Source organism: Hemicordylus capensis, chromosome 4, assembly GCF_027244095.1.
Source record: "Hemicordylus capensis ecotype Gifberg chromosome 4, rHemCap1.1.pri, whole genome shotgun sequence".
In the NCBI taxonomy this organism is placed as follows: Eukaryota; Metazoa; Chordata; class Lepidosauria; order Squamata; family Cordylidae; genus Hemicordylus; species Hemicordylus capensis.
In genome coordinates, this window is record NC_069660.1 from 122,428,655 (window position 1) to 122,448,051 (window position 19,397).

The 19,397-nt window shown below is 43.7% G+C and overlaps 1 protein-coding gene across 5 annotated transcripts in view; it reads right to left on the reverse strand.

The window, feature by feature from the left end:
• Positions 1–19,397, reverse strand: part of KYAT3 (kynurenine aminotransferase 3) — a 54,272-nt gene that overhangs the window by 17,207 nt on the left and 17,668 nt on the right. For all 5 annotated transcript variants that reach the window (XM_053246625.1, XM_053246623.1, XM_053246621.1 and 2 more), the window contains 6 exons: positions 13,285–13,343; positions 11,326–11,470; positions 7,410–7,559; positions 6,243–6,329; positions 3,562–3,687; positions 3,351–3,471 (listed from right to left, as the gene is read on the reverse strand). In XM_053246625.1, coding sequence (XP_053102600.1) covers positions 3,351–3,471; positions 3,562–3,687; positions 6,243–6,329; positions 7,410–7,559; positions 11,326–11,470; positions 13,285–13,340 — 685 coding nt within the window. In that variant the 5' untranslated portion in view covers positions 13,341–13,343. The remainder of the gene's footprint in view (positions 1–3,350; positions 3,472–3,561; positions 3,688–6,242; positions 6,330–7,409; positions 7,560–11,325; positions 11,471–13,284; positions 13,344–19,397) is intronic.

The window sequence follows — 19,397 nt, forward strand, 5'->3', positions numbered from 1 at the left end:
CCATCAGCAAACAATGATATATTAGGACATCCAAAGTGTTCATATACATGTACATTTAACACACAACTAATTTTAATGCACTGCAAAACATTATAATCAGCAGGAAATTTCATGTCAGGGACTTTAAAAGAATCAGTACTGTACTCAGAAAGCTGCAAGTTGGGATACTTAGGGTATTTTGTTTTAACAAGGTAATACAGCTGTATACTCCTGAATTATACCAATTCTATCAAAATAAAATTAACAAGCTTCTCTAAAACGGTTCATTTTCTCATACAACAATGATTTTACTGATGACTATAGTTATAAAAAGGCTGCAATCATAAACACACTTACTAGAGAGTAAGTTCCATTGAACACAGATGAATTTATTTCTGAGTAAACATGGTTAGCATTGTACTGAAAATTAGATAAACTAAGTGTTTGTATGCTGGACTCCCAACACCAGTCAAAATGTTTGTGATGTCAGAAAGGAAGAATGCATCCAGCTGGATTTTACAAGGAGCAGTGCTGGATTGATTGTTGATCAACACCTTCATTAATGACTTATAAGAAGGTGTGAACTCTACACTTATGAAGGATACCAGGAAACTGTGTGCTTTAGAGGATATGCTAAACATTCAAAAAGAGCTTACAAATATCATATGGAAATTTAATTTTATTATTATTATTTTTCTATGCAAACTACTCTGAGAATTTTGTTTTGGTTTTGTATATTAAGAAGAAGAAATATGATACAACAAGGAACCTGAAGCATCTTGCCATCTTGTTTCCATTATATTTTAAAACATACTGAATCTCACTCTGCATGGTTGCAGAGATATATTATTATTGCTCTTGTACTAACAAATGCTATACTGGCATAAGGACATAGCACATGGTTGTTTCACTGCTGTTACAGGCTGCTTCTTGCACCAGGACAACCTGTTGTGCAACCTTACACAAGCATATTGATAGATAGATCAATATGCATGCAAATGGCAAACCACTTGCAACATTTGCATTCAGGTGGGTAGGGATGTGCGGTTCGGTTCGGATCCGAACCGGTTTTGGTTCGGCAGTTCGGATCCGAACTGAACCGGGGGTGGTTCGTTCGGACCGGTTCGGACCGGTTCAGACACATGAAAATCGGTCATTGCCCACCCTAGGAACTACCATCCACCACACTCCACTCTATGACACCCCTTTCCCCCCGATGTGAAGCTATACATTTGCTGCAATCCTCATTATTCTCTATGAGGAATTCAAAAATACTTTAATAATTCACCAATAATCAGAGAAGTGTCCAATTGCCTTGGGATTTTTTGGGTGGTAGGCACCCCTGCCTGTCTACCACCCACCCTGCTTTTGTGCCCCTAGGTGCTCCACAATAGGGGATATGGGCTGGTTCGGGTCCCATTATACTCTATGAGAAAAAATTAAAATATTTTTCAAATATTCATTAAAAATCATAGGGGTGTCTGATTGCTTCAAGGTTTGCATGGTTGTTGGCACCCATGGGTGCTCCACAATAAGGATAATGGCCTGGTTCGAGTCCCATTATATCCTATGAGAAAAAATTAAAATATTTTTCAAAAATTCATAAAAAATCGTACGAGTGTCCGATTGCTTTGGGGTTTGGGTGACAGGTACCCCTGGGTGCCAGCTACCATCCTAGCTACTTTTTGAGATCCGAACCGGTTCGGTTCAGATCTGAACCGGTTCAGATCCGAACCGAACCAGGGGGTGGTTCGGACAAAACCAAAACCGAACCACCCCCTCCTGGTTCGGACCCGGTTTGGATCCGAACCGGACGAACCAGTTTTGTGCACATCCCTACAGGTGGGTCCTCTTCTCCACAAAACCCTCTAATTTTGAGGAGAGCTAAATGAAAGCTAACTCTCTGAGAGTACAGAACAACATAAGTGCTGTAGGGGATGCATGGCACTCCACTACTGATTTAATAGTGGATAAATACAATTTATGGTTCACAGATGTGTCCAAAGCCTGTTCAAACTCCTCATATCCTGCATGGAATCTTCTCCACTGCCCCACCTCCAGGAAGTAATGCAAAGTTGGAGGAGGGATTGCAGAATAAGAGAAGTTGCGGGGAGGGTTCCATCCAGACCAGATAAGCACTAAAGCACACTCAGTGACATAATGAGGTGTGAGACCGGACCTGAAGTTCAAGTTTGCTGAGTCTCTCCTAATGTAGATCAGGCTTTCTCTGCTGCCCCCCACCTTCTCCCTGGATAGCTGCCTCGTCAGGAGGCATCTGAAAGGGTTAGGAAAGCTAGAAGGTCCATTATTTTCTCAGAAACACATAGATGTTTCTGACAAAAGAAATGGCTTTTCAGACATTTTCAAACCGATCTTGATGTTCAGGCAATAAAATAAGGCCAAAACAAGAACACAAAACTAGTGGATGGATCCATTAGAGGGTTTTTTTGTGACTATCTGGAAAACATTATGATCCAAAATCTTCCCTTAATATCTGGCAAGCCATTTTTAACACAGCTTAAAATTTCTGAGTCTTGATACTACACAATACTATTTCATTAAATTAATGTGCCAGTAGATATGCTTTACCCATGATCTGAAACACAACCTGAGTGTGTGCCTTTTGCATTTGGGCAATTTTTTATGTTATTCTGGACTAACAAATAATGTCATTTCATTATGGACCGCCCTGAGCCATTTTGGAATTATGGTCATTTCATTTCATTATAACTGCCCTGAGCCATTTTGGAAGGGCAGTATATCAATCAATCAATCAATCAATCAATCAAATAAATAAATAAATAAATAAAATTATATTATCATGTAGCAGTAATCATGCAAAAGCAGATCTGAACACATTTTCTCTTCTTAGTTCAACAGCAAAGTACACAATGTTGTATGTTCAAAAGCATTTCCTTTTACTGATAAAATAAGAATAATCTTTTTTTTTTTTAAAGGCAAGTTCATATTGGAAAAATTGTACCGTCGAGTCAGTGTCGACTCCTGGCGACCACAGAGCCATGTGGTTTTCTTGGTAGAATACAGGAGAGGATTACCATTGCCTCCTCCCGCGCAGTATGAGATGATGCCTTTCAGCATCTTCCTATATCACTGCTGCCCAATATAGGAGTTTCCCATAGTCTGGGAGACATATCACGGGGATTTGAACTGACAGCCTCTTGGTCCCTAGGCAAGTTGCTTCCCCGCTGCACCATTAGGTGGCTATTAGGAAGAATATATATGTGTGTGTGTGTGTGTATGTGTGTGTGTGTGTATATATATATATATATATATATATATATATATATATGAATGAGAGAAATGTGCATTGTTTTCTAACGGACAGTATCTATACAATTCATGTTCAGTACCTATTTTAATGTGTTTATATCCACTGTATACCAGCCATTCATAGACTTCATCACTGATACATAGGGTATCATGTTTAATGCAGAGATCAGCAATTACCTGGAGCTCTTCTTTTGTGTAAACCTAGAATATGAGAAAAAGGTAACAGTGAATTTATCAGTGTATTTAGCACTAACACTGTTAGGAGGCAAATTTTAAAACCAAGAGTCTCACCTTGCCTACAGGATTATGAGGAGTATTCAATATAATCGCTTTTGTCTTGGAATTAAATTTACTTGCAAGTTCAGAAGAATCCAAAACCCAGTCAGCACTAGTTGCAATGTCTCCAGCTTCAGGCTTCTAGAATGCAGGAAAGTGTGTGTTATTTAACTGTAGTACACTTTCCTTAAATGTGTTCCATCATGTCATTGGTAGGCTTGCCATGAGAACAATTCTATTGTATAGAAGACATGAGCAAATCATACCGAAATCTCAATAAACTGATCACCAATGAGAAGGCCATTCATATAATTTGCTGGAAATTCCCAGTTACAAATCTCCTGAATCGGTGGCCTTGCCTGCATCAGATCCAACCAACAAAATCAAAGAAGTTTTGAAGAACAGAACATCACATACAGCAACTATCACATGAAAATTTATTATACCCTATAGTTCAATGCCATTCTTCCCCCCCCCCCCCCGCCCCACCCTTTCCGGCTGTCACAGAGCTAAGACATAGGTCAAATAAGACAAAAGAAAAACTAATTTATTTATTTATTTTATTTTTATACTGCCTGACTCCACAGGTCTAGGCAGTTCGCAGAAAGAAACACAACAAAACCAAAACAAAACAAGCTGTTAAAATAATGTAAAACATTCAAAGATTACTAAAAGCCTGGCTAAAAAATGTGTCTTCAGGGTTCTTTTAAAGGTGGGTAAAGATGTTAAACTATGAATGTCTATAGGGAGCGCATTCCACAGCCCAGGAGCGACTACAGAGAAGGCTGGTTCCGAAGTTACTGCCAGACAAGATGGTATACAGAGACAGACCTCTCTCGATGACCTTAATGTGCAATGGGGATCATGCAGAAGAAGGCACTCTCCCAGGTAATCCAGTCCTAAGCTATTTAGGGCTTTAAAGGTAATTACCAGTACTTTGTATTTCAACCAGAAACCTATTGGTAGCCAATTACTACTACAAATATTTATATACTGCTTTTCAGCAAAGGTTCCCAAAACAGTTTACATAGAGAAATAAAAATAAACAAAATGGCTTCCTGTCTCCAAAGGGCACACAATCGAAAAAAGAAACATAAGGTCGGCACCAGCAATAGCCACTGAAGGAATGCTGTGCTGGGGCTGGATAGGGCCAGTTGCTCTCCCCCTGCTAAACAGAGAGAATTACCACTTTTAAAAGGTGCCTCTTTGCTGAGTTAGCAGTGGATTTGCTGAGTTAGCAGAAAATGCAATTGTTTTAACACGGGCATAATATGGTCTCTCTGAGAAGCCCGGAGACCAATCTAGCTGCTGCATTTTGGACCTTCTGAACTACTTACAAAGGCAGCCACACATAGAGCGTATTGCAGTAGTCAAACCTAGAGGTTACCAGAGAGTGCACAACAGTTCTCAGATCATTATCTCCAAGGCACAGATGCAGCTGCCATATCAAACAAAGTTGACAGAAGGCATTCCTGGCCATAGCATCAACCTGAGAAACCAGAGTGAGGTCTGGGTCCAGAAACACTCACAAGCTATGTACCTGATCCTTTAGGGGGAGTGCAACCCCCATCCAGAACAGGAAGATCTATCATTTCCCTACCATGAGTATGTCCGTCTTGCTTGGATTCAGTTTCAACTTATTATCCCTCATCCAGTCCATTACTGCCTGTAGACAGGCATTAGCAGGCTATTAACACACTACCAAACATGAAGGCACAGAAGACACAAAAGGACTTTTCCTCCTTCCCCTACACTACAGCCCATGCCATTCCAAAGTGTCCCCTGACCCTCAGAAGCTGTACTTTCCAAGCAGTCTTCAAATATTACATACTAGTTATTTTTGGCCCATTAAATTAATGGGTGCTAGGGGAGTTGTGCGCTCCGGGGCCCCTGTCGTCATTCCCCCTCCCGCCGCCGCCAGCCTCCATGCCGCGGCCGGTCTCTCCGGCCGGGCAAGGGCCCCCCTCCACCGCCGGCCTCCCCTTTCCGGCTTCCCGCCTCCCTGGCTGGCCTCCGTCAGCGCTGCGGCTGCCGGCTCGTGTCTGCCGCCGAAGCGGCCGCTGGCTCGCCTCCACCGACTTCCCCTCCTGGCCCCCTCCCGGTTCCCACATGTCGGCCTCCCCCCTGTCCGGCTTTGGCTTGAGGCCGCGGCTTCGCCGCCGCCTTGGCCAGCTTCCCCCTCTGCCTCTTTCCTCCACCCGGCATCGCGGCGGCCGCTTCTCCCCGCTCATCATGGCCGCCATGTCCGGGTGGCCGTATCTTTCTCGCCCGTTCTGGGCATGCGCTCCGCGCATGTCCAGAACAAGCAAGAAAGACACGGGCGGCACGGGATCACACTCTACCATATTATTATAGAGGATGAAAGCATTTAGGGATCCTTTAGGCTGGATAAATTAAACCAGTTGGCCTGGTTTCTTTTGATTTAGAAAATGTATATGGTTTTCACATTTGAGACTATCTCACCTAAAAACCTCGAATCAGTTCATTATTAAAAACCATTTCCTTTGCTGTACATAATTGGCATTTCTCCTTGTTTTTATTAATTGTTTATTAAATATGTCCCATTTTAACACTGGTTGCACAAGGTAAAGGGGCAACGAGGGACAAGAAAGAATTTGTATAATGAATAAAGTACAAATTATGCTTTATTCTGCCTCCTACAAATGTTAAATATTAAAAAAACCAAATATACTCACATATCTCAAGGATATAAAAACAGGTTTTGCTCCTGCCATCCTCACCATGGGCTCATAACAATCAAAGAAAGGTTCTATTATTATCACCTAAAATAAACATATTAGTAAACTATGAGAGAAATTAAAATATGATATATGACTTTCTTTAGAGACAGAAATGCATTTAGTCTAATATAGTTATAATTCTATGCATCTAGCAAAGCACACAACATTAAAAGCAGCACGTCGTTGAATCAAGAAACATGGGTAGTATTTTAGATAGATATAATCCGGGATTTTCCTATTAAACAATACAGCTGCTGTTACTTTGCAACTGTAGGACTATATGGGAGAAGGTAGAAAAGGGTGCAGTTAAGGGTGGGGTGGGTGGTGGGTGGGAAGGACAATGACTGCATTCTATGTTCAGTGGATAACAGGAAAAGAGTGAAGACTTATAATAAGGAGAACATAAATGAAAATTGAAGATACAAAAAGCAAAAGTCAAAGAAGAACATCAAACGGTAACTGCCAATTTTATCCAAAATTAGGGAGTTTATTTTGATAAACCCTACTATCCCAAGCACTTGGGCTGGGTAATATTCTCAATTTTATATAAACAGAGAAATCATTGGTGGGGTTTTTTGTGTGTGTTTTTTTAAGATTCACAGAATCTCAGACAAACTTTGGGCCAGTTTGAAGGATCTCTCCAATTCTTATGGGTCAGCATCAACTACTTAGGCATCTGGATATCCAGATATTTCCAGTCCTACCAGGGGCAACACATTTATAGTAGGTGGCTGGGTTTTCATTTACACTGGCCCAGATTCTGTGCTTGCAAAATGACATATAGCAATTAAGAAGGTGAAACTTCTTCTGATACTTTATCCCAATACCAAGATATCCTTCACCTGCTAAATTAATGCGTATCAGCCTGCTATTAAAGTCACAGGGGTAGTTTTGTGGTTTTTTTTAAAGTGCCATCCTAGTTCAGAAATCAATCTCTTACAATAGAAAAACCAAGAAAACTCAGCTCCCTATCTTCCAATGAATTCTTCTCAGGCAGTTGGATTCAAGGCGGGTTTGAGCCCCTTTAATAGTAGGCTGTAGGCGAAAATCCAAGGCTAGTTTTGTGTGTACAAACTAACAGATTAACACTTGTTTTTATTTTAGAAGCATCACCAAACTCACCTCATCGTCTATGTCAATAAGCCCCTGTATTGCACTAAAGAGAGAGCCATATCCTCCTACTGTCACCAGGATGTCAGTGTACGGGTCAATCTTTCTTCCACAGACCCTTTCATACACTTGGGACAATACTTTCACCAGCAACGGATGTCCCTATGTACATTTACCAAAAAAAAAAAAAGGGGGGGGGGGACACATACACACATTTAGATTTCTGGGGCAGTTGATGATAGGCAGTACAGGCATGGCAACTAAAACATAATATAGTATTATATATCAGCAATCTGTCCTATGGCTAACACACAAGGTAGCCAAGTTATAATTTAGAAGAGTGGAATAGCAAACCTGAGCATAAGATTCAGATACAATTAGAGGCTTATTACACATCTGATATCATTTGGGAGAGAACCAAGTATACTAAGCTGCAGACAAAAATACAATATAGAGCACAATTCACATCACAGTATATCTTCGGTACATCCAACATTCCACTGAATAAGAGTCTTTGTGCAAGAACAGAGGCTGTGAATTGTGGCCAGTGTTAGACATTAAGATTAAAATCTATGACACTGCCCTTTCAAAGAAGAAGAAAAATGCTATCTGGAAACAAAAATGTTTGTTAGCTTGCAGGCCATAATATACCCTAGAAAGAGTTGTCTTGAAGTTAATGTGTCAGTTTATGGGATCCTATTCTCCCATCCTCCAAGGAAGGGGGGATGCTCTGTATGCGAAAGATCCTAGGTTCAAACTCTGAAAACTTCAGTTAAAGGATCTCAAAAAAACAGAACTAGAAAATAATGTCTGCCTGATATCTTAGAGAGCCACTGTCAGTCGGAGTAGAGAGTCAGCAGTATGTTGGCCTAAGGTAGCTTCATGTGTTCAATTAAGCACAAATAAATCATGAAAAAGTAAAACCCAAGCAGCAAGAATAGAGAGGCCCACATATCTCCACTGTGCCTATCTAGATAGTAGGCCTATTTATCTAAAAGAGGCAAAATCTGCATAACAGAAACATGATGTAGCAACAGGTAATCCAAGAGTTCATTTAGAATACCAACGTTTGTAGCTTAATGGAGATACTTAAGAACAAGAAAGATCTCATCCCACATTAACCCACACTAGCCAGCGTGGCTAACAAGTAGAGTCAGGGAAACTATAAAAGGAAAGAAGACTTCCTTCAGAAAATGGAAGTCCTGCCCAAATGAAGAGAACAGGAAGGAACATAAACTCTGGCAAAAGGAGACAATAAGGGATGCAAAGAGAGAGTTTGAGGAGCATATAGCTAGAAGTGTCAACGGGAATAACAATAACTGCTTTAAATGTATCAGCAGCAGAAAACCTACCACGGAGGCGATCGGATCCTTAGATGATGAGGGCATGAAAGGATTATTAAGGAGGTTACGGAGATTGCAGAGAAGCTGAATGAGTTCTTTGCGTCTGTCTTCATGGCGCTGAGCACATATCCTCTCTGGAACTGAGCTTTTCAGGCTTGGAGGCTGAAGAATTGGGCCAATTTGAGGTGATGAGAGAGGATGGTCTAAACTGTTTTGAGAAACTAAAAACTAACAAATTGCCAGGGCCAGGTGGCATCCACCCAAGAGTTCTGTCCATACAGTCGAACTCTGTACCAGGGGTCTGAAAAGTAGCTAATTTAACTCCAGTTTTCAAAAAGGGATCCAGGGGGGATCTGGGAAGTTACAGGCCGGTTAGCTTAACTTCTGTGCTGGGTAAATTGATGGAAAGCATACTTAAGGACAAAATTTTTAAAACACATGGAAGAAAGGGCCTTGCTGAGGAACAACCAGAATGGCAAGTCTTGCCTCACTAACCTATTGGAGTTCTAAGAGCATCAACAGGGGTGTGGATAAAGGTGATATGGTTTGTTTGTTTGTTTGCTTGCTTACATTTATATCCCGCTCTTCCTCCAAGGAGCCCAGAGCGGTGTACTACCGTGTTTCCCCGAAAATAAGACAGTGTCTTATATTAATTTTAGCCCCCAAAAATGCACTAGGGCAATTAGCGGTACATCAGAAATTACTGCTAGGTCTTACTTTCGGGGAAACAGGGTACATACTTGAGTTTCTCCTCACAACAACCCTGTGAAGTAGGTTAGGCTGAGAGAGAAGTGACTGGCCCAGAGTCACCCAGCTAGTAACATGGCTGAATGGGGATTTGAACTCGGGTCTCCCCGGTCCTAGTCCAGCACTCTAACCACTACACCACGCTGGCTCTGTATATAGTATACTTGGACTTCCAAAAAGCTTTCAACAAAATTCCCAAACAAAGGCTCTTGAGTAAAACTTAACAATCATGGAATAAAGGGACAGGTTCATGTGTAGATCAGTAACTGGTTGAAGGGCAGGAAACAGAGAGTAAGAATAAATGGAGAGTTTTCATAATGGAGGGAAGTAAGAAGCAGGGTCCCTCAGGGATCTGCACTAGGATCAGTGCTCTTTAACTTGTCCATAAATGATCTAGAAGTTGGGGTAAGCAGCAAAGTGGCCAAATTTGCAGATGATTTGGTATCTCATTAGGGTAGTGAAATCCAAAACAGATTGTGAGGAGCTCCAAAAGGATCTCTCCAAACTGGGCGAGTGGGTGACAAAATGGCAAATGCGATTCAGTGTAAGCAAGTGTAAAGTGATGCATATTGGGACGAAAAACCACACCTTCATATATACACTGATGGGATCTGAGCTGTCGGTGACTGACCAGGAGATAGATCTTGGGGTCATGGTGACAGCTCGTTCAAAGTGTCGACTCAGTTCGCGGCAGCAGTGAGAAAGGCCAATTCCATGCTAGGGTCATTAGGAAGGGGATTGAAAATAAAAATGCTAATATTATAATGCCCTTATACAAAACTATGGTGCGGCTGCATTTAGAATATTCCATACAATTCTTGTCACCGTATCATAAGAAGAAGGATATTGTAGAACTGGAAAAAGTGCAGAAGAGGGCAACCAAGATAATCAGGGACATGGGGCACCTTCCTTATGAGGCAAGGCTACAGCATCTGGTGGTCTTTAATCTGGAAAAGAGGAGACTATGGGGAGACATGATTGAGGTATATAAAATTATTCATGGAGTAGAGAGAGTGGACAGAGATAAATTTTTCTCCCTCTCTCACAACACTAGAACCATGGGCCATCCCATGAAACTGAACGTCAGGAAACTTAGGACCAACAAAAGGAAGTCCTTTTTCACATAGTGCATAGTTAATCTATGGAATTCTCTATCACGGGATGTGGTGATGGCTACTAGCTTGGATGGCTTTAAAGGGGTTTAGACAAATTCATGGAGGACAGATCTATCAATGGCTACTAGTCCAGTGGCTATAGGCCACCTCCAGCCTCAGAGGCAAGGTGCCGCTAAATACCAGTTGCAGGAGAGAAGGCATCTGATGGGCCACTGTGTGAAACAGGATGCTGGACTAAATAGGCCTTGGGCCTGATCCATCAGGGCTTTTCTTATGTTCTTAATTCTTGCTTCACTGTCATCAGGAAGCAAGGAAAGTGAGGATTTGACGTCTGAACATCTTTCGCTCTTTGGGTAAGTTGGCCCTGGATGAGTTGTTGCCTTATCAACCTAATCTATTTTCTTACAGCAATCTGAGGAAGAAGGAGATTGAAACTGTATGGTCCTCCATATGCTTAAAAGCACTGAAAAGTTCTACAGAGACAGCAATCTAAATAGTTCATCAGGAAGTTCCTATCAATTACAAATGCAATTAATCTGGCCTTGAGTATAGTCCCCTTTGGACCACATTGCACTGCTAGTATTTGGAGCTTTAAGTTGTATTTCTACTCAGTATGATAATTCAAGCCTAAGGTAGATCATGAGACCACCATGAAAAGTAATGTGACTATGCAACTAATTCAAAACAACTTTTCTGAGAGTTTCATAAATAGGATATACTCACAAAACCTCTTGTATACTGGTTCAGTCTATCCACAGAGGCTGCTTTTGCTAATTCTTCTTTTACGTAGTTAGGGGGAGATATATCTGGTAGGCCTTGTCCAAGGTTAACAATTAAGGGATCGGCAGCTACCTTTGTAAATTCCACCCTACAAAAGAAAGCGATTATTGCAGTGGTATTATTAAGAAGAATATTCTAGATCCATAGTAATCCAAAAACAAAACAGGACACACATGGCCCTGTGAAAACTCACCTAGTTGGGAGGGAGACCTTGCAGTAACATTGCAAGACCCCACAGTGCAGGCGGCAGTGGCCGTAAGTACCACACACACGTCAAGACATGAGTGCGATTATGGCGTGTGCACGCACGCCCAGTACTTCTGGCTGAAAAAGGAAAGGGAGTGGCAGGGAGGTATGTCGCCAACCTGAGACATTTTACAAAACTCCAGCGCCGGCAGGGGGAAAGCGGGGGGAGGGGTAAGTGCACCCTCCCCCACCCTTAAAGTCCTACCCCCACCCCCGCCAAACGTTCGAACCAGCCAGTGTTCGAACTTGTTCGGAGGCCCATAAAAGGGCCTCCGAACAGGTTCGTGAACATCCCTGCCCTCCATCAGTCACTCACTCACTGGTGAGTGCTTTGCTTTCAGTTCTTCAGCTGCAGCACACCCGTCCCAGCTAGACCTGCCCCAGCCAGAGCAGCTCAGCAGTGGCAGCCATTCACATCATTTGAGAGCTAGGAGAGCTCTCGCTGCCATCCCACTCCGCAACTGCTCAGCAGCAACTTTAAAACAAAAGAAAAAAAAAATTAAAAGAAGTGGTAAAAAAGTGGGGGAAATTGAGTCCTGAATGGGACAATAATTTCTCCCCAGGAATGAGGGATATCCCCTACAGTGAGGGACAGTTGGCAACCCTATCTGCTGGCATTCTACCTTCATAACTGGTTTTATTTATTGTATTTAGAATATATAGAGCTTGTTTACTTAAAAGCTAGGTCTTAGCTCCAGCTGATAGCTAATGAAAGGTTTCAAGCTCTGTCCTCCAAGCATCTTCACTACAAAAAATTAAACCACAAAATAAAACAATTTTATTTATTTATTTATTACATTTATATCCCGCTCTTCCTCCAAGAAGCCCAGAGCCATACATGGTTATGTCTGTCCTCACAACAACCTTGTGAGGTAGGTTAGGCTGAGAGAGATGCGACTGACCAGAGTCACCCAGTGAGTTTCATGGCTGAATGGGGATGTGAACTCAGGTCTCCCTGGTCCTAGTCCAACACTCAATATAAATGAACACTTAGGCACATCTCTATATTTAATTCTCTAAGGCATACCCATGGCCAATCCCATGCGTGGCAGCTCTTGCGACAGTTTGGAGAGCTGCCAGATAGGCTAGCCACGGGACGGGTGGGAGGGGGAAAATGGCAGCAGTGGCCGGCCGGCTGGCCAAGTGGGGGCGCCGAGAAAATGGCGGCAGTGACAGGCAGGAGGCAGCAAGGATGGATGGGGACAGGGGAAGAAGGAGGCAGCAACAGGAGGGTGACAAAACAGCGACCGCGGTGGAGAGCAGCAACAGGTGACAAACTAGAGGCGCAGATGCTCTGCGCCTGGCCCAGCTAGTAATCTTTATTACTGAAGAAATTTCCCTTGGAAACTTGGTGTCAGGAATGAAAATAGGATTTGCCAACCTTTCAAATGAGCACTGCAGCTGTACCTTTAACAGCAGCAGAATCTGCAAACATTAGCAGGTAATCATGTTTATTTCCATATCATAAAAAGATTCACCTTTTGGTTTCTATAAATCAAACTGATTTTTAAAAGGTACAAAAGCAGACCAGACCAGGTGTTCTTCCCCTCTGGTCAGCTGGCAAATTAGATGAAAAGCATACAAATAGATCTACAAAACATACAGATAATAAATAATGAAACTAATTCATTCCTCCACACACCCCAAATGACTTACCACACGTTGCTATCAAGCCCTTCAATTCGTTTTGCATTTTTGTGCTTGAAGGCCATGGTCTACATACAAAATAAAAAGAAACAGAGGATTTTTGTTAGAACCACACAGTATCATATTGTTAGACCCTGTAACCATTCATTACATTTCCCCCATATTTCCTTCTAAAAGACCTCCACTGATTGCAGAACAGAAAGAGGCCTATCAGAAGAGACCATAATCTTTAGCACTTGCCTGAAAACAAAGAAGTGAGGAAAGGGCATTTCTAATTCTTGTTGCTTTGTATAGCAGTAACACCCTATAACTGGGCTGTGAACTGAAATCTGAACTCACAAGATTCCCATTTTTGGCCCTGTGCACCTTCCATCTGTTAGGTACAGGCTGCCACCCCACTGGTCATGCAGTCCAATCGGTCTTGAACAAAGAATAGCTAGAAAAACACTTATTTTTCTATTTTCCCACTGGCGGGGGGGGGGAGGGAATCAACTATCCCCCATCTTGGTTTCCCTAACATCTTTATGGGGATGTCAGGAACTAGCTTTCTATTAACTATTTTAAAAGCTGAATTTGGCCAATCCACAACTCAAGCACAAGCAAAAATTTTGAGAAGAAAAACAGTGTAGTATTCAAGTTCAAAAGAGTTCATTCCACTCTTTTCCCAAAGAAACATCAAAGCTATTTGAACAATGGGGGCATGGAGAAAGTAAAGGTTCTACACGCACTACGTAACAACCAGAGTTTGAATTTTTTTTTAAGCATTCTGAATAAACTTCATTGTATTGGAATGGTTATATATGTGTAGCCTGTGGGCTGCGCCATACTAGTCTCCAAGACAAAGAAAATATCAAATACTTTTGAAATGTTGATCTGGAAAGCACTCCTAGCCACACCACATTCTAGACTTTCCTCCTGTCCAAGTTCAGAATAGGCTTTTCCAAAAATGCCCAGCAGCACCAGAAGGTGTTGCTGAGGGCAAGACCCCAGTGTGATATAGTGTGTAATTTTAATTCTTGGATGCTATTAAGGAAACACTCTACTATCAAAATGGGGTAGTTCTTTCATTGGGCACAGTCATTCACCAAGTTTCATGGAGGGCAAGGAAACTGAAAAAGAGGTGCAGGGCGTGAGTAAGGGAGAACGCGCAAGAAAATAAGGGGACAGAAAGATAAAAAGGGACAGGAACAAAAGAGAAGAAAAACAAGCAATCTATTTATGTATGTTTCGTGAGAGTGCTGGACCAGGACCGGGGAGACCCAAGTTCAAATCCCCATTCAACCATGATACTAGCTGGGTGACTCTGGGCCAGTCACTTCTCTCTCAGCCTAAACTACTTCACAGGGTTGTTGTGAGGAGAAACTCAAGTATGTAGTACACTGCTCTGGGCTCCCTCGAGGAAAAGCGGGATATAAATGTAATTAATTAATTAATAAGGTTTCAGTCCTATGCATAGTCACTTGGGAGCAAGTCCCAAGTGGAATTCACAAGCACAGTCAGGCAGTCGACACTTGCAGCACAATCCGGTACATATTTACTTAAAATGATCTCCTATCCTAATGTATGTACTCCTCATAATTACTGCCTCACGCTATCTTATGCTGGTCTTGGACCATAATAAAGATGATTGATTGATACTTAAAATGATGTTTTATGCAATTCAATGCAAGTTACTCTTTAGAAAGCACTGCAGGTGCAGCCTTACAGTGGGTATAGGAAAGAATCACCCCCTTTGATAGACCTTAAATTCTGGTTCCCTTACATCCTGAAATGAAAACACAAAGAAAATTCCCTTCACCAGCTGTACTTATCCAATGCAACCTATAACATCCAACTGAAAATATCACAATTACGGTCCAGAAAAAGTGTCAGAAATAAAAAACAAGAATTACTGAGATTGAAAAAGGATCACCCCCCCCAATGTCAATATTTTGTTGAAACACCTTTTGCTTTAATAACAGCCTTGAGTCTGTTAGGATACTTCTCTATCAACCTTGCACATCTAGACGGAGCAATATTTGCCCACTCCTCCATACAGAACTGTTCACGTCCGGTCACATTGGATATTTGCCCCTCCCTCCCCCCTCTCTCTTGCCCCCGCCCCTCCCTCCCCACTCTCTCTTGGCCCCGCCCCTCCCTCTTGGCCCCGCCCCTCCCTCCCCCTCTCTCTTGCCCCCGCCCCCTCCCCCTCTCTCTTGCCCCCACCCCCCCTCCCCCCTCTCTCTTGCCCCCACCCCTCCCTCCCCCCTCTCTCTTGCCCCCGCCCCTCCCTCCCCACTCTCTCACACTCCTGCCCCAGTCTCTCCTGACCTCTTCTCTCCCCCTGCTCCTCTCTCTCTTGCCCGCCCTCCCCTCCCTCCTCTCCTGCCCTCCTCTTCTCTCCTGGCCTCCCCCACTCCCACTTGCCCACCCTCCCCTCCCGCCCTCTCCTGCCCTCCCCCTCTCTCCTACCCTCCCCTCCCCCACTCTCTCTTGCCCTCCCCCTGCCCCCTCCTTCTTGCCCTCCCCCTCCCGCCTCCCCACTCTCTCTTGCCCTCCCCCTCCTCCTCCCCCTGCATTTTATTTTACAGTACTTATTGGGCGGCAGCGGCCGCCATCGCTCCTCCTCCCGGGTGGCAAACACGGAAGTCCCGCCGCCTGGTTCCCTCCCACCCCAGCCTCCCACGGGTGTCTGGCCTCGGCGGCCGGTTCCACTGCCGCCTGGCCATGAGCCACCTCCGCCGCCGGGCCCAGCGCCTCCGCCGCCGGGCCAAGTGCCGCCTATGCGGCCGTGCCTGCCGGGCCCATTGCTGCCACTTGCTAGCCTCTGCAGCTGGCCTCTTTGAGGCTGGCGACCTCTCCGCCACCCCTACCTTCTTACCCAGGCTGCCGGGCTGAGTCCCGCTGCTGCGGCCAGGCTCACCGCCACCCTCGCCCGGGCCCACTGCCTCACCGCCACGGCCGGGCCTGCGGCCACTGTCACCACCCACAGCCTGGCCCGCTACTGGTCAAATTCTCCTGGGTGCACTGCGCCAGCCAATCAGGTGCCTCCGCAGCCCAGCCAATCAGCTGGGCTGCCGGGATGCATTTTCCCTGGGCACACCTAGGAGAAATATATATAGAGTTCTTTAAATACATCAGATGCAGGAAACCTACCAGGGAGGCGATTGGACCATTAGACAATGAGGGAGTGAAAGGGAATGTTAAGGAGAATATGGAGGTTGCAGAGAAGCTAAAGGAGTTCTTTGTGTCTGTCTTCACGGCAGAGAATACTGAGCATATATCTGTTCCAAGCTTTTTGGGGATAGAGGCTAAAGAACTGAGACAGAATGAAGTGACAAGAGATGATGTTCTAAACTGTCTGGAAAAATTAAAAACTAGCAAATCGCCAGGGTCCGACGGCATCGATCCAAAGGTCCTTAAGGAACTCAAATGTGAAATTGCTGACCTCCTCGCTAAAATATACAACTTATCCCTGCAATCAGGCTCTGTACCGGAGGACTGGAAAGTACCAAATGTAACACCGATATTCAAAAAGGGATCTGGGGATGATCTGGGAAATTACAGGCCGGTTAGCTTAACGTCCATTCCAGGCAAATTGATGGAAAACATCCTCAAAAAGATAAAACTGTAGAGCACATAGAAGAACAGGACTTGCTGAGAAAGTACCAGCATGGCTTCCGCAAAGGTAAATCTTGCCTTACCACCAACCTTTTGGAGTTCTTTGAGAGTGTCAACAAGTGTGTGGATAAATGTGATCCAGTTGACATAGTACACCTGGACTTCCAAAAAGCTTTCGACAAATTTCCTCATCAAAGGCTCTTGAGAAAACTTAGTAGTCATGGGATAATGGGACAAATACATGTGTGGACTGCTAACTGGTTGAAAGACAGGAAACAGAGAGTAGGAATATGAAGAGTTTTCACAATGGAGGGAAGAAAGAAGTGGGGTCCCCCAGGGATCTGTACTGGGACCGGTGCTTTTTAATTTATTCAGAAATGATCTAGAAGTTGGGGTAAGCAGTAAAGTGGCCAAATTTGCAGATAATACCAAACTCTTTTGGGTAGTGAAATCCAAAACAGATTGTGAGGAGCTCCAAGAGGATCTCTCCAAACAGGGTGAATGGGCAACAAAATGGCAAATGCAGTTCAATGTTGGCAAGTGTAAAGTGATTGGGACGAAAAACCCAACTTCAAGTATACACTGATGGGAACTGAGCTGTCAGTGACTGACCAGGAGAGGGGTCTTGGTGGACAGCTTGTTGAAAATGTCTATTCAATGTGTGGCAGCTGTGAAAAAGGCCAATTCCATGCTAGGGATCATTAGGAAGGAGACTGAAAATAAAATTGCTAATATTGTCTTAGGGAGGCAATCATTAGACCACTTCTGAAGAAGCCTGCCTTGGATCCCTCAGAGTTAAGCAATTACAGACCTGTCTCCAAATTTCCATAGCTGGGCAAGGTGACTGAGAAGGTGATGGCTTCCCAGCTCCAAGCAGTCTTGGAGGAAACTGATCATCTAGACCCATTTCAAACTGGCTTTCAGGTGGGCTGTGGGGTGGAGAATGCCTTGGTCGGCCTGATGGATGATCTTCAATTGGGAATTAGCAGAGGAAGTGTGACTCTGTTGGTCCTTTTGGATCTCTTGACGGCTTCTGATACAATCGACCATAGTCTCCTTCTGGAATGTCTGAGGGGACTGTGGGTGGGAGGCACTGATTTGCAGTGGTTCTGCTCCTACTTCACAGGATGTCTCTTGGAAACTGTTGTTCTTCAAAATCTGAACTTTCGTATGGTGTCCCTCAGGGCTCGATATTGTCTCCAATGTTGTTTAACATCTACATTAAACTGCTGGGAGAGATTATCAGGAGGTTTGGTGGAGGGTGTTATCAGTATGCTGATGACACTCAAATCTATTTCTCCATGTCAACGTCATCGGTAGAAGGCATAACCGCCTAAAATGCCTGCCTGGAGGCAGTAATGAACTGGATGAGGGATAATAAAGTGAGGCTGAATCCAGCTAAGACAGAGGTACTTATTCTGCGGGGTCGAAACCCAGGAGCCTATTTTGATCTATTGGTTCTGGATGGGGTCACACTCTCCTGGAAGGAACAGGCACGCAGTCTGGGGGCGCTTCTGGATCCAAAACCTTCCCGGGTGTCCCAGGTTGAGGCGGTGGCCAGAGGTGCTTTTCATCAGCTTTGGCTGATATGCCAGCTGCGTCCATTTCTTGAAATGAACGACCTCAAAACGGTGATACAATATGCTGGTAACCTATAGGCTGGATTACTGCAATGCGCTCTATGTGGGGCTGCCTTTGTACATAGTCCGGAAACTACAATTAGTACAGAACGCGGCAGCCAGGTTGGTCTCTGTGTCATCTAGGAGAGACTGTATTACTCCTCTCTTGAAAGAACTACATTGGCTACCTATTTGTTTCCAAGCAAAATACAAGGTGCTGGTTATTACCTATAAAGCCCCAAACAGCTTAGACCCTGGGTATTTCAGAGAATGTCTTATTTGCCATGAGCCCCACTGCCTGTTAAGATTGTCTGGATATGTTCGTCTGTGGTTGCCGCCCACTGGTCTGGTGGCTACTCAGGAATGGGCCTTCTCTGTTGCTGCCCCTGGACTTTGGAATGCACTCCCTGTTGAAATTAGAGCCTCCCCATCTCTGGCAACTTTTTAAAAGGCAGTGAAGACCATTTATTCACCCAGGCTTTTTAATTAGGTTTATAGTTTTAAAAACTTAATACTGAGTTTAACTTTTTTTAATGTTTTAAATGACTTTGTTAAATGAAATTGTTAATTGGTTTGATGTTTTAAATGATTCTTATTGTGACAATCACAACGTAAGAAATCGTACAGAATCATACATGCGGTATAGAAATATTTTAAATAAATAAATATTATAATGCCCTTATGCAAAACTATGGTGTGGCCACACCTGGAGTACTGCATACAATTCTGGTCACCATATCTAAAAAAGGACACTGTAGAACTGGAAAAGGTGCAGAAGAGGGCAACCAAGATGATCAGAGGCCTAGAGCACCTTTCTTATGAGGGAAGGCTACAATACCTGGGGCTATTTAGTTTAGAAAAAAAGATGACTACAGGGAGACATCATAGAGGTCTATAAAATCA